The sequence below is a fragment of the Plectropomus leopardus genome, chromosome 10 (assembly GCF_026936395.1).
Source record: "Plectropomus leopardus strain MGB_pleo_1.0 chromosome 10, ASM2693639v1, whole genome shotgun sequence".
NCBI lineage: Eukaryota > Metazoa > Chordata > Actinopteri > Perciformes > Serranidae > Plectropomus > Plectropomus leopardus.
The window spans coordinates 14,877,216-14,892,038 of NC_142185.1; the positions used below are offsets into that span (position 1 = coordinate 14,877,216).

Genomic DNA, 14,823 nt, shown 5'->3' on the forward strand with positions numbered 1-14,823 from the left:
CAAATCAGCTACAGTACATGTACAAATGGATACATCCTTATCAGTCAGATGATAGATATAGAACAAGCTTAGTAAAGACATCCTCATCTCAGACTTAACATTTCTCAGCCAGGCAATAAAACATCACCCATTTCCAAAACTTAACAATATCAACAACTCTGACAGCCAAAAATTCCACAAAATCACTAACTCCAATCTGGCACCCTCTTATTTCACCCCAATCTGGCAAAACCCGGGCTTTCTTAGCAAAAGAAAACCACTGTATTAACACACATGGAGCAAAAAAGGCATCACCCATCTCAGACACATCTTCCACAACAACTATTATTTCCCATCCTGGTCCAGAAGTTTGGCATTGGGAGCAAACAATTCCTAGAATACCTGCAAGTTAAATCATCTGTTCAAACAAAACTTAAAATTTAACCTGTTAATCTAGACCCCCCCTCCATCAACCTCAGCATTAGTAAATATTGCCTCCTCCAAAAAGCTCTTATTCAGAAGCAAAACAAAATATTATCCCACACTGACAAAACTCTATCCATTCCTTCAGATAATTGGGAAACGGAACTCTCCATTGCTCCCAAAGCCAACCGAAATTTGCAAAAACATCTATTTCGTGATAAAAGATGCTAATTTACAACTGATACAATAAAAAATCCTTCACAGAACTCATCTCACTGGGCATAAAATGTTTAAAATGGGATTCTCATCAGAAATCTGTTCACACTACACACAAAACTGCACAAATAACTACGTAGGGACCTGGAAATTCCACGTTTCCACATGTTTATGCCCTCAGGATCACACATTGCGTGCAATCCTGATGCCACAGGGGGATGTAGGGACCTGGGAATTCCACATATGAGTCGTTCATTTGGACACTTGACATGTCACATGTCCTGTGAGTTCCTTCTTCAAAATGGCTACTGTTGTCTTCTTTGCTCCTCAAACAAAGAACAGCCATTTGAACTCATCGTCCCACAGTGCCTCATGTTCTGACACCTAAGTGTTAGATTCTCCAACGGATCCATTTTCAGATAATTATTGGTCAACCATAGTGAACCCCTAGGATGTCACACTGCCAAGAAGAGACGCATCTGCTGACCTTCTGGCTCTCCCTCCCAAACCTCCTCCGAGGAAGGTTGCAGGTCTGGGAGACCTGCGCTGCCGTTCCCCCTTCCACACCGAAGCCTCGTCTCAGCTCTACTGTCCCAGCCTCAAGAGACTTTACAGACATTAGAAAGCCACAGCTAACTTCTCAAGCCAAAAGGAGAACAGAAATGAACTTTACCTGTCACTAGGCTTAAAATTTTAATTTTAAATTTTAATTTTGGTTCTTATACCACCACAGACAACTGGTATTTGTGTGTCTGAATAATTGAGGAATACTGCATTAAAATGTTATTTTATTGAGCAGTACGGCTGCTTAATATATCAGCTAATGTATAAATATTGTTATAAAGTAGTATCAGAACCAAAAACCAAAATTATGATCATGGCTAAAATACAAACTGGAACATAAGCTGCTTAAAAATAAATGAAGATTTAGTAGCTAACATAAGCCACGATATTGTAGGATGAAAGCAAACAGACAGACAGAGTGTATCATGACAAAAATACAAATTTTTATTTAGGAAGGAGGAAAAAAGCTTCCAAGTAACACTGTTTATTCCTTAAATACAGGTGTAACACAAATGTGTCTTTGACAAGCTTTACTCCATTAGGCATCACTGTGTTTCCCTGGATGTACAAGTGGCTAGTGTATTTCTAAGTAAGCTTTACACAGATAAAGCACTAGCACATATTAAGCACTTATGTAAATATATAGTGGCAGTGTTTGTGAGTAGATGTTGGTTACACATTGCTGTAAAAAGATTGGAGGTGTGAAACCTTGTCTCGTCCTGATTCCAGACACAGTTGAATAAAGAAATAATTAAAACACAGTCACATTTTCCCTCTCTCCCTGTCCACCCTTCAACAAACACTGGCTTGACATTATGCATTTTTTCAATGAGTCAGCTCTTTTTAGACAGACTGCATTCATTCTGCAAACTTCAACCGTTTGTGTCAGTGAAAAAAATACGGGTGAGTCAATATATACATACATATACATACATACACACATGCACTATATATATATGTATGTATACTGTAACATGCAACCAACTCATCACCAAGGCCCAGCTTCACCCTCCTACAAAACTGAACAAGAGAAGCCCCTTTGGAACAGCAACAGAAGAGCCGATGCTGCTTCTGCAGGTTTTTGTAATGCTGGTGTGGTCATAATTAAAGTTTCTCACATCAAGGAGGTTTCGAGAAAAATCAGACATAACACAGATAAGGGAATTATAATGCCCTCTGACCCTGATTATGAAAACTCTTGATGATGACCGCATTAAATCGACCTTCAGAAAACATCACCTAAGTCTCAGACATGGATTCTGTTACATTGCTGGATCTACAAATCTGTTAAATATCAAAAGGTCTCAGTGGAGTAATTATTCTGTAATGGCTCCTATTAAACATGACAGGTCTGTTTCACAGAGAGCTGCAACGCTATCACTATATTTCCTCTCACTGCAGGGAACAGCTGTGAGCTGAAAAAATAATAAAGTGATTGTTTATCTCTTTATTAATGACATGCTGGCATTTGCTTCTCACTGTGCTACAGAACATAAAAATCTGATAAATGCCAAAATGTGATTTTACAAAAAGCTAGTGGTGCTGCTAATAGTATTCTTAGAAATGAAAATTCAAAATGCTTTTTCTACAGTTGGCATGGTAGAAAGATGAAAATGACTGAGTGTTTACATTATTTTGTGTGTAATTAAACTGATATTTTTATTTTGTAAACTGAAGACTACCGACGCTTTTACATTAATTTTGCTTTAAGTTCCAACACAGATGGCCATCAAAACGTTTATGAAAAGGAATCTCTATCAGTTATTTAAACATTGCGACTAAAAAAAAAATCAATCTCTTCATGAGGCGAAAGTCTGATATGGGCTTTCTAATAAATAATAAGCAGGATACAGATATTTTCTGATTAGCAAAGTCTTGAAAATGCATTGTAAAAAATTTATAGTGCTCTTATGACACACTAAAGATATGGCAGACAGATAAAATGTAAGTGCAGAAGTCCCATCAGTGTAGTGTTTGTACCTATCCAATTTATTTGATCAATGTACAGTATCAAGTGAGGGGGCCAAGTGAGGGTCAATTTTAAAAAAAGGAAGAGGGGGATTACATAGAAAATCAAGGTCTTATATAAAAATGAAAGGATAAATATAAAATATTACACAGAGGTATAAAGCCCACAGAGAGGATTAAAACATACCATTTAGAAAAGTGTACACAGGATTCATGGGTACAATCATTAAACTTTGGCAAAACTCACACTGGCACATACCGCTGGTTCGTGTGTTGTTTTCCTGGTTAGTGTTTGAGACTTGACCACGAAATGGCTGGAAAGAATGCGGCCAGAATGTCACTGGTTATGCTGGTTATAATGGAGTGTACTTCAGATCCCAATGTCTTCACATGAAGCCAGAACTGGGAGAGAGAGTAAGAGGAATCAATTTCATAGCAAACTTCAAATACTGACATATCTAACAACACATTTAGTCCCTGCTCAAATTTTGAGATGTTGCAATCACAACAATTAATACAAATTTCCCTGTGAATTCTGTGTAATTTTGTCCAATCACTGCAACTTCAACCAAAAATTTGACATATTTAAAAACAGGTTTAACACATTATAGTAGAGCTGCACACAACTATGTCACAAGTGCAGCAGCAGGCTCATGATGAACAGAGTCATACACTTACTGACAGGAATAACTGTTGGTATCACACTACTAATGTTACCCGGCGTATATCTATGGACTTAACACCAGATTCTAACTGTTTCGCTTTCGGTGTTTAACTGTTGGAACTGTTAAACGACTCAGTCTCCAATGTTCGACTGCTGTTGTGCTAGCTCATGCTGGAAAGAATGAGCAGGAGAAAAGTGGCACGCAGAGACGGTCCTTCAATGCTGTTTCAGAACAGCAGTAACAGTTGATCATTGGCTTTCAGCTGTCACATGCTCCATTGCTTTGATTAGTTTTCAGCTTATCCAGTTGTGTTCAGAGGCATTTTGGTCCGTTGATAATACCTCTTGGAAACTGAAAATGAGAGGTTCCAGACTAGCTTTCATTTGCAAATTGGTCTATGGGGGTCAGGATATTCATACAGACAAATCCGAAATGCACTAGATAGTCATCAGAATTGTTGCCCCACATTAATTTTACTAGCAGATGGCAACATTTCCCGTATTATTATTTTGAAATTCTGATCTGACTGATCACCACATTGTCAGCAAGCATTACAAAGCTTCAACTTCACTCACTGCTATGACGACAGCAGCGCATGTAGATGCAGCAGCCTGTAGCTCCTCAAATCCTTGCTAGGTTTTTGCTATATTTTTTATTTTTTCGACACCATGGCCTCTTCTGCTGAAGCCCGACTTTTCGACGATAGAGAAGCATTTATTAACCTCGGGGGAAAGTGACTGGAAAGTGGACAGAATGCAGCAGCCCGCGAGAGGATCCCCACCAATGGCATTTGCTGAGCAGCCAGTCAGACCAGACGGGAGTAGCGAAACCGAAAGTGGCGAATGAAGAGAGGGAGCAGAGCCAGCATCAGGGGGAGGCTGACCCGACTTGGACCAAGAGCTGTTCCTCTACTAATGCTTTCTCTGGTAAAAGTCCGCTTGCAGAAGAATAAAGTGGATGAGATACGATTGAGACTCACTCAGCAACGGGAAATCAGAGACTGCTCTGCGCACATCTTCACAGAGACATGGTTAACCCCTAACATCCCGGATCAAGCTATTGCACTGGATGGGCGGGCCTTGTTGGCCGAAAAGATACAAGACTCTGATGCAAATTCAAAAAATGCACTGCATGAATTGGATGAATTGGAATTGGATCTTCCACCTTCTTCTGCATACAGATGCGTGAATCTATGAATCCCGAAATTTTCCATAAAACATCAGCTAAAGCATGACGAAAGGCCACCTACTTCTTACGGTCCTTGTCCTTCTTGCCATTGGCAGTGAGGCTCTGGGCCTGCAGGAGTTGAGCAGCAGCTCGTCTCTTGCCAAACGAACTCTGGTCATCATCCAGGAGCCTCTTCTTCTCCTCCAAAGCTGCCTTCTCATCTGCATGGAGACGCTTCAGCTGCTCAAAACGACTTTGCAGCTGAAACACAGACAGAACAACAGAGGAGAGTTAAGGAGAGATGAACAAGGCAAAACATTAGATATCTGCCTAAATGTAGAAATTTTAAATCATTAAGAAACACATTATTTTCCTCACACTATAAACAAATTAGATGTGAAATTATAAAAAGATTGACTTTTGTTGGAAGACAAAAAAAAGCTTGTTCCTTGATTTTAAGAAGAAAGAAGAAATGAAATTAAAGTTGATCCTAAATCCTGCTGCATCTTTTAGCGTCGAAGGAGGAGTTGAGGAGTCTCACAGCCTGAAGAAAGAAGCTGCTCTGTAGTCTGGTGGTTCGGCAGCAGATACTTCTGTATCTTTTTCCAGATGGCAGCAGGGTGAACAAACTGTGGTTGGGGGGGCTGCTGTCTTTCAGTATCCTTTGTGCAGACACCTCACTTCTCTAAGGTCGCTGATGCTCTGTAGATGGGAACCAGTGATGTTCTGGGCAGTTTTAATCACCCACTACAGAGCCTTCCTGTCCTGGGTCGTGCACTGACCATGCCAGTTCATGATGTTTCCAGTCAGTATGCTTTCTTTTGCTCCTCTGTAGAAGTTAACCAGGATCTTGCTCGGGAATTTAGCCTTCCTAAGTTTCCATAGGAAGTAGAGCCTTTTTGTGCTTTTTTAAACTGGGTTGTGATATGTGATAACCAAGATAGGCTCTCAGTGACAGTAATTCCAAGGAACCTATAGCTGTTCACCTGCTCCACCTCAGCCCCACTGATGTAGACAAGGGTGTGTGTCTTTGCCTCCTTCTTTGTAAAATCAACAATCAGCTCCTTGCTTTTACTAACGTTGAGCAGTAGGTTGTTCTCTGTGCACCACTCTGCAACACTTGATTTCCTCCGGGTATGAACTCTCATCGTTGTTTGTAATAAGACCGATGATGGTGGTGACGTCCACATACTTCACGAGTTCTCCTGATGTCTGGGAGTGCAGGTATGGGTGTACAGTGTGAACAGGAGGGGGCTAAGCACACAGCCCTGGGGGGCTCTGGTGTTGGGCACTAATGTAGGGGAGGTGGGACTGTGAGGGAATGTGAGGGAGTCCAGTATCCAGTTGCAAAGCGTTGTAATTACGCCCAGAGTGATTAGTTTTAAGTGTTAGTGTTAAGTCAATCAGCTTCATGGGAGAGATTGTGTTGAATGCTGAGCTGAAGTCAACAAACAGCATCCTGATATAGTTGTTCCTATTCTCCAGGTGAGTGAGTACTGAGTGGAGAGCAGTAGATACGGCACCCTCTGTGGATCTGTTGGTTCTGAAAGCGTACTGGTGAGGGTCCAGGCTGGCAGGGATGTTATCTTTGATGTGCTGGAGAACCAGTTTCTCAAACCACTTCATCAGGATGGACATAACATGAATAATCGCTTTGCAGTTGCCTCTGCAAAGCAGTCAAGTTGCAGTTACAGTTTACATCCATGTAACTGGTTTTAAAAAAGTCATAGTATGGTGTATCATTGAAAAGAGGTTAAAGTCTAAATATTATGTCATAAAAATGTGATTTCAAAAGTTATAGTATAGTATTTAATCAAAATGTAATAAAAAAGTCACTGTATCGTATGTCATCAAAATGTGATTTTAAAAAGTCATATTATAGTATGTCACTGACATGTGATGAAAAAAGTCTTTAAAAAGGCATAAGAAAGTCAGTGTGTCATAACAATATAAAAAGTCATTGTGTGGTATGTCATTTAATGGCATAAAACACTGACAGTGTAGTATGTCATTTAAATGTCATAAAAAAACATAGTATTTCATAAGAAGCCAGAACTGGGAGAGAGTATTTCATAAGTCATAGAAGGGTATGTAAAAAGGTCACGGTATATATGTCATTAAAATGTCTTGAGAAAGTCGTAAAAAAGTCATAGTATAGTTTGTCATACAAATGTCATTAAAAAAGTCATGGTATAGTATGCCACAATAAAATAAAAATCACTGATGCAGCTATTGAAGAGTTTAGTGTGAATGGATTAGCAGTCTACATACCTCTCTCTCGGCCTCCTTCAGCTCAGACTCCTTCTCCTTCACCCTCTGCACAAACATCTGCCTCATCTCGTCTTCCCTCTTCTGCAGCTCGACCAGGAACTCCTGACGCTTGGCCTCATAAGTCTGCTGCAAGCTGCACACATGTACATGCACACACACAGTCCGTTTGTCAGTCATGTCAGCTGTACATTTTTCTTTGTGTTCACACAGGTGTTTATGAGCTCACCTGACAGGTTTGCACTCTGGGTCTGTGTCTTTGAATCCCATTTCCTCAAGTTTGCAGCGTCTGTACAGCTCGTAGTGGCGAGTGTGTGTCTGCTCTCTGAGGTCCTCCATGTTTACGCAGATCAGCATCTCTCTCAGTTTCACAAAGTCACAGTGACTCTCGTTCTCCACTGACACATGCATCAATAGACATGAGACCAACGAAACAGTTAGCCATGAAACCCTTCACTGACAGCATCAATAATATTTCTTTACTGTAAGCTGGCTGGAGGCTAATATTAACTCCACTGAGCAGGAATGTGCTTATTTCAAAATTACTGTAGTCAGCCAAATGTTGAAGCCAAATTTCAACATGGGAGAAGATGGACAATTCCTGTCAAACAAACAACTGCCTCATTTTCACTACATGGTGCATCACTGCCTCAACTAAACAGAAACCATTTTTTCTGGTTTTCCACCACCACGTCAAGGTTCAAAGCAAGCTGAGCTGATACTTTAAGGTGGAGTTAAATTCTACAGACCACTGAGTGGTCAGAGAGAAGCGTCACTTGTGCATCACAGGACATCCTGCACAAACCCACCGTTGTTAAACAGCCAAGCTACCACCAACAGCAACTGCATTTTTTCTTTGATAAGCTAAGAATCCTGCCAATATTTAGGTGGTGAAAAATCAAAATCGAGAAAAGTATTTTGAAACATAAGCGAGTTGCGTCGGCAAATGATCCATCTTACCTTGTACTACACCCCAGGGATACTGACGAGCCTTCACCATCTTATTGCCGACGCAGACCTCCTCTGTGCTGCCTACTACAGCGAACGGCAAATGACCCTAAAACAGAAACAGTTTATTTTAATATACGTTTAAAATGAACTGAAAGTAAATATATAAAATGGCTGGGATCCACAATACTGCTACTTAAACTGAACTATTTTAAGTTATATGAAATTAAGTTGGGTAAAAAAAAAGTATATAAAAAGGAAATGTGCATACATATACTTAAGTCTCTGCAGTACACCCACACACACACACACACACACACACACACACACACACACACACAGAGTATCTGCAAGTTTAAGTTATATTTTGAAAAACCTGCTGATGCTACAAAAAATCCATTTCAATTCTTAAAATAAAACAGCCTCAGACCTATGAGAACACACTGTAACTCTGTCAGATTGTGATGACTGACAGGAATCCAAAATCCAGGAAAACTACAAAACCTATAAAAGAGCTTTTGACTCAAAATACCATCACCATATTTTGACCCAGTTCTTTTCTAGCTTAACCTGACTTTAAGCGAGCACTCTAGTCCATGGTGGTGTAACGTGTGTGTAGGTTTCCTTACATTCATTGTAGTGTTGACCTTAGCAACAGTCTCATCATCCAGAGGGAACTGATAGATCTGGACGCCGTTGCTGACCAGCTCGCTCATGATTTTGATCTTGAACTTGTGTAGCTCGCTTTTACTGATGGTGTCAGCTTTGGCAATCACTGGGATGATGTTTACCTGCAGCAAGCAATATAATGTAAATGTTATTATCTGCAGACTTGATCTGTAACAATAAAAAACATACATACATTTATAATAAAGTGAGAAAATAAATAACTACTTGAACAACAAATGAGCAGTGCGAGATAAAAACAGGAAGGTAAAAGCACCCAAAGAGGGCACCAAGATAATCACATTTCAAAATCTATAGGTAGAAGCATTAGCTAGCAGTAGGTCAGTCTAAATTAAAAATATTTTGAACAGCAAGGGGCAAGACAAGGACACAACTGGGTCTCCTCCTCATAAATTAAAGGAAATTTTCAGTTAAATATAACTTAGGTTGGAAAAAAACAAAACGTTTTTGGTCTCTACAGTTCATTTCAACATTCTTGACAACTGCTGCAAACACATGCTACACATATCTAAGGGCGGGGCTGCTTGAATGACAGGCTGCGCAAGGCGTCACTGCCATCTGAGTCACAACCACCTCTTGCTCCTCCACAACTCCAACCTCTCTACAGATGTCGTTGCTTTTAGCTCCAAAAAACCAAGATGGCGACAGGAGAAATGTAAAATTCAAGGCATCACAACAGCAGTTCACAAACTAGTGGGTGATGTCATGGTAGCTACGTCCATTATTTTATACAGCGTAAGTTTAATTCACGTAGTTCACGTTCATATAGTGAAGTGAGTCCAATGTGAGTAAGAGTCATAAGAGCGACTACTGTGATCACAGGTTTCACTTCCTCCATGGTTATCTCAACTGTAGTGGACAACTATAGAATTTCTTCCGAATCATATCAAACAACCAAAATCTTTTCAGATGGAGGTCCCTGAAACAAACTCTTTTTAAATGGGCCATATGCATCAATTTAAGGGTCCTTGACAAAAAAAAAGTTAAGAGCCAGTGGTTTAGAGCATAATTTCTATTGATTATGATCATTTACATTCACGAATTCATTAACTAACACCAAAAAATAGATAATATAAAGGTTTAATCCACTTTGCCTGAAGGCAGTGTGGTGTGGTGGCAATTACAATTATCTTTCATTTTAATGTAGTCTTGAATTTAAAAAAAAAAAAAGTCTGTAATTGGAGCAGAGCTGCTCCCCGTGTCATAGACATATAGTAACTAAGCATAAAAAAGCTCATCTCACTGATCAGCAGAGCATGAAACTACATGCAGACACATTAAAAATGGCTCAATTAGTTTGATTCTGTCAAAGTTAAAACAACAGAACAATTTAAGAAAAACTATTCCAGCAGTTTATTTATATTACTTTATCTAAGATACTTTTGAAAACTGATTACAGATAAGCATTATATAAAGCAGGTTTACTGATGTTATTTCTGGCCCAGCAGCCCTCTCTGCTGTCCAAGTCATCCCACATTCCTCTCCTGCCTGTCTGTCCGTCCGTCCGTCCGTCGGCTTGTCGTACCAAAGAGGGGCTTGGAATGAGTTGTTGTCACTAGACAAGCTTCTGGGCCAGACCACACACCCATACACACACACTGATCCCAGCAGAGAAAACAAAACAATGCTAGGAGATCTGTTCCAACAGCTGTCTGAGTGAGTGAGTGACTGTCTTTCTGTCAGTGCTGCAGACTCAACAAATGGCTCTTTCTGCGCGTATCTGTACAGTGGCACAAAAGGACAACTCGAGTGTGTATGTGTGAGGTGATTACAGCATTCCACTGCTTTTTCTCCTCCATTCACACGCAAATCCAGGGTTACTGACACTCCGGAACAGTGAAATCACACAAACGCACAAGAAACACAACGTCAGTACACACAGAGAGCATGGGAAAGTTTCTGACCACTTCAAGAGTAAAGGGAGGGGTTTAGTCATTTGGATAGCAAACCTCTCCCAACAGTAAGACCTAAAAGCACTTGGAGGAAAGTCTAAACAACTGCGAGAAGGCCTCGAATACAGTGCTCCTATCACATACACAGTTTGCATCTGATTCTTCAGTAGCTAGACATTATGTTCTTAATGATAAAAAAATACTAAATAACATCAAGCATATTGACATCTCTTCTACAGAATATGCAAGCCAGGACGCTATGGCAGCCCAAAGAATTGACAGATCCATCTTAAAATATCGATGTCAACAGAAGTCAGTCCAAGTAATGCTAGCATAATTTAGATCAATGCACCACCATCTCTCCAGAGAGAAACACATTTCTGCATTTAACTGAAATTTTTCATGCACCACCAAAATTCTTTTTTTCCCTTTACCAATTTGCTAAACAATTCTGGTTATGTCATTGTATGGCAAGTTAACTGAGACTTTTTAGAGCTTTGTCAAAGTGCTCTTCTCCTAAAAGGGGTTAATAAAATCTGAACCACACTGAGCAAAAAAATCTTTGGAATGCCTTATGCTACACAGTGGAAACCTCTTACAGTAACCTTTTCTGTCCAGATCAAATTGATCCCTTGAAGCAGATGGTTATTTTAAACCTTTTTTTTGTTTTTCATGCAAGAAATTGACATTTGTAAATATATTACACAAATATAAAGCAAATTAACAAACAGCTTCACTAATACTGAATTTTATTCACTGTTTCAAAATACCGTACAGCTGTTTCATTATTTGACAGGGCATTATCAATCCACATGACAGGGGCGGCTTCATCCACTGCTGCTTACCCCAAGCGCATTCTTTTTCTGTCTCAATCACCATACGCAGCTGCATCTCAATGGTTTATTTCGGCAGTTTGCCATAAACTTTGAGGATACTACATTTTCAATTAATGAGAAAATTACTTTTCTCTTCTCAAGATTTCAATATGCATGAAGCACTGGCCTCCGCTAGCCAGCTGGAAGTAGACAGGTTACTGCAGGACAAAGTATCATGTACATTTTTTTAAAAATGGAATAACTGGATTTTTGTTTTGTTTTGTTCCATATGTTGTCAAGTATGAAAACCACTTAATTACTAAATTATTTAAACAACATTTGTCTATGAATGATTCTGACCCAAGCTTTTGATGACTGACTGTGATCACAATGAGCAGTTTCCACTGTAGTTGAAGAACAAGTAAACATCACCATTTAATACAATTACTTTGTGATGCAACTTATATTATTCCAGCAAAATTAACCACTTCTTTTAACTATCTGATATTCCCCTGAAAATTCCAAATACTTCCTGTATATCAAGTACTTTCTAATATTCTATAGTATTTCAGAATTGTCATATCAAACCGAACACTGAAAAGCCTTATAATGTAATGACACATCACACACAAATACACACACTTATTTTTCTCCTACCTTGCTGTCTAGTTTCTTCATAGTGACGAGGTCCAGGGATTTGAGTGAATGACCTGAGGGGGAGATGAAGTAAAGGCAGGCGTGGACTCGTGAGTCGTGGTAGTTGTGAAGAGAGCGCTTGATTTTTAGCTCCTCCTGTAGATAACTCTCAAACTGCCTGTCTATGTAGTCCACCACTGGTTGATAGCTGCAGGAAAGACATTTTAGGTCGATCAGAAATTTGGCTTTTATGACTGGTTAGCACAGATGAGTTCACATAGGCAGTATATATGAAATAGGATACAAACTAAACATTCATTCTTTATCACATTGGCTCTCTCGTCATCATAACTCAAACTGTCTTGTTGAAACTGTAACTCTTCTTCTCTGTCGATAACACACTCGCAGACACTCCTTTCCTCCCACCTTTCTTGTTTGTTCATTTGGTCTCCAAAGCCCACTGTGTTGACCACGGTAAGGCGTAGTCGGACGTTACTCTCCTGTAGGTCATAGGTTTGAGCCCGCAATTTCACCTGAGGCTCAAAGTGGGATGACTCAAAATTCTCAAAGTTGGTATTGAACAAAGTGTCCATCAGGGTAGATTTGCCGATACCGGTTTCACCTAGAGCCAAACAGAGATGAAATACAATTTTTAGTAACTTTAGTAACTGAACTTCATGGTCGAGACCCATTTTAGTGGTGTGAACATCAGACGCTAGCCCTTTAACACCAAAATAAATTGCTTTAAATGAAATTTTCTGTCTGTCTGTCTGTCAAGGGAGAGGGATCCCTCCTCAGTTACTCTTCCTGAGATTTCTAACATCTTTTACCAGTTTAAGGGATTTTTTTGGGAGGAGGGTATCTTATCCACTGTGAAAGTCCAAGGACTCGCTAAAAAAGAGCAATGATGGAATCAGTGCGTTGCTCAAGAACACAGAAAAGGCAGTTGTCAAGGAAGAAAATATATTGCTCATTCATTACTCATGCTTTAAGGGTGTGCGTGTTGTTTATACGTGCGTGACAACGTACCGATGCAGAGAATATTGAAGCAGAAGCCCTGGCAGATGGACTTGTTGACAAGCTGATCTGGAAGGCTGTCAAAGCCCACATGTCCTGCAAGAGACAGGGGCCGGACTCCTTTATCCTGCAGAAGACATTGCACAGACAGATCATCCTCAATATGCTGCAGCAATTTTCTCCCCAAATAAGAAAAAGGGGTGTTTGTTTCAGAAGGAAATGTAAAATGTCACCCTCTAGGTAATGTTCAAACAGAAGCCACAACTCTATAGCTTTATACATTTAAGTTTTGTTGCAGGGATGTGCAATAATGAAGATTGAACATAAGTAATACCTGATGAAGGGGAACACCACCTAAACTAGGAATTCCAATGTTATCTATATGGCCCAAGAAAGTTCAATCAATATTTGTGAACATGAGCGACTCTCTCAAAGCCAGAAACCAGAAAAGTAAGTCTCAAACTTGTAATGTCATAAAATATAAAGTCTGGAGCTTCTCAATAGAAATGAAAAGGGGAGGACTCACAAAATGTTTTCTTTTTAATACCCATGTGAGCTTCATTCTATTGCAATGTTCTCATTTCTGACACAGAAAATGTACCCATATACTCAAACATTTCCCTGACTGCTTTCCTGTTGTCCTCCTCTGACCTGCCCCCGTCTGAACTCCAAAATCCAGAGTGTCACTATTTGTTAAGCAAAGGGCTATCATTGACCTAGTTATGGTCTGGAACAAATTGCTGACGTTAAAGACATTCCCCATAATAGACCTCCATTTTTTATGACTGTAAACTGTGTTGTCTGTGTGGGAAACACTACACGTCTACACAAGTTTTGACCAAGTGTTTATGTTTTGGCCAGGTGTCAGTTACTGATTGAAATTACAACATAGACGCCAAATTTAATTCATAAATGTGGTGATTTAGTACAGCGACATAGCTAGCGTACTCTACATAACTCACCAGTAAAACATGAACTTACACCTTTACAACTTTCTTATTATTAGTACTTTTTGTACAAGGTGTTTAACCGTGCAACACTAAACTCTTTTCATAAACTTTTGATTCCTGGGTGGCTAGCACAGTGTTAGCATATAGCGCCCTCCGCGGTGTATTTTGGTGAAAGATGCCACACGGAATTCCTTTGGAAAAGTTAGAAACTTAAGTTGAAAAGCCTATCATGTTATTCTAGATATATTTCGACAAGAAAGGCCGGTGTGTTTTTACGCTCTACATTGGGTTTCATTTTCTTTGAACCGCCGTGTTTTCAAAAACTTTTACAGAAAGTAGTTATCAGGCTAACAGTAGCTAACTTAATGATAGCTTCGGACACTCCCTGCTCAACTCTCATGAACACGGTCATTTATCAACCAAAAAGAGGAAAAATACTAACCGGCTGCCGAGCAACATCCGAAGAAGCCATAGTTTTAGGCAGGAGCGAATAACACAGATAAATTCAGAAACAATACAGTAAAACTAAATAAAGACCGACTTCTTTTTACAGAGCATTGGTTAGGGACCGCCTCACTGTTTGCCGTCGACAACTAGGCAGACTAGACCACTGAAAGCAACATAGGAA

The 14,823-nt window shown here is 39.7% G+C and overlaps 1 protein-coding gene across 2 annotated transcripts; it reads right to left on the reverse strand.

Moving 5' to 3' along the window:
- Positions 1–1,603: 1,603 nt before the first annotated feature.
- septin10 (septin 10) lies at positions 1,604–14,802 on the reverse strand. Of its 2 annotated transcripts, XM_088083106.1 has the most exons (10): positions 14,638–14,801; positions 13,258–13,372; positions 12,655–12,850; positions 12,250–12,436; positions 8,828–8,989; positions 8,211–8,307; positions 7,480–7,648; positions 7,254–7,386; positions 5,065–5,243; positions 1,604–3,552 (listed from the first exon to the last, which is right to left on the reverse strand). In XM_088083106.1, exons 1-10 carry the CDS (start codon positions 14,665–14,667, stop codon positions 3,537–3,539), a joined length of 1,284 nt encoding a protein of 427 aa, XP_087939232.1. In that variant the 5' UTR covers positions 14,668–14,801; the 3' UTR covers positions 1,604–3,536. The 2 variants fall into 2 exon arrangements, with proteins under 2 accessions (XP_087939232.1, XP_087939234.1); XM_088083108.1 differs by lacking the exon at positions 1,604–3,552 and having other exon boundaries at positions 5,061–5,243; positions 14,638–14,802.
- Positions 14,803–14,823: the final 21 nt, after the last annotated feature.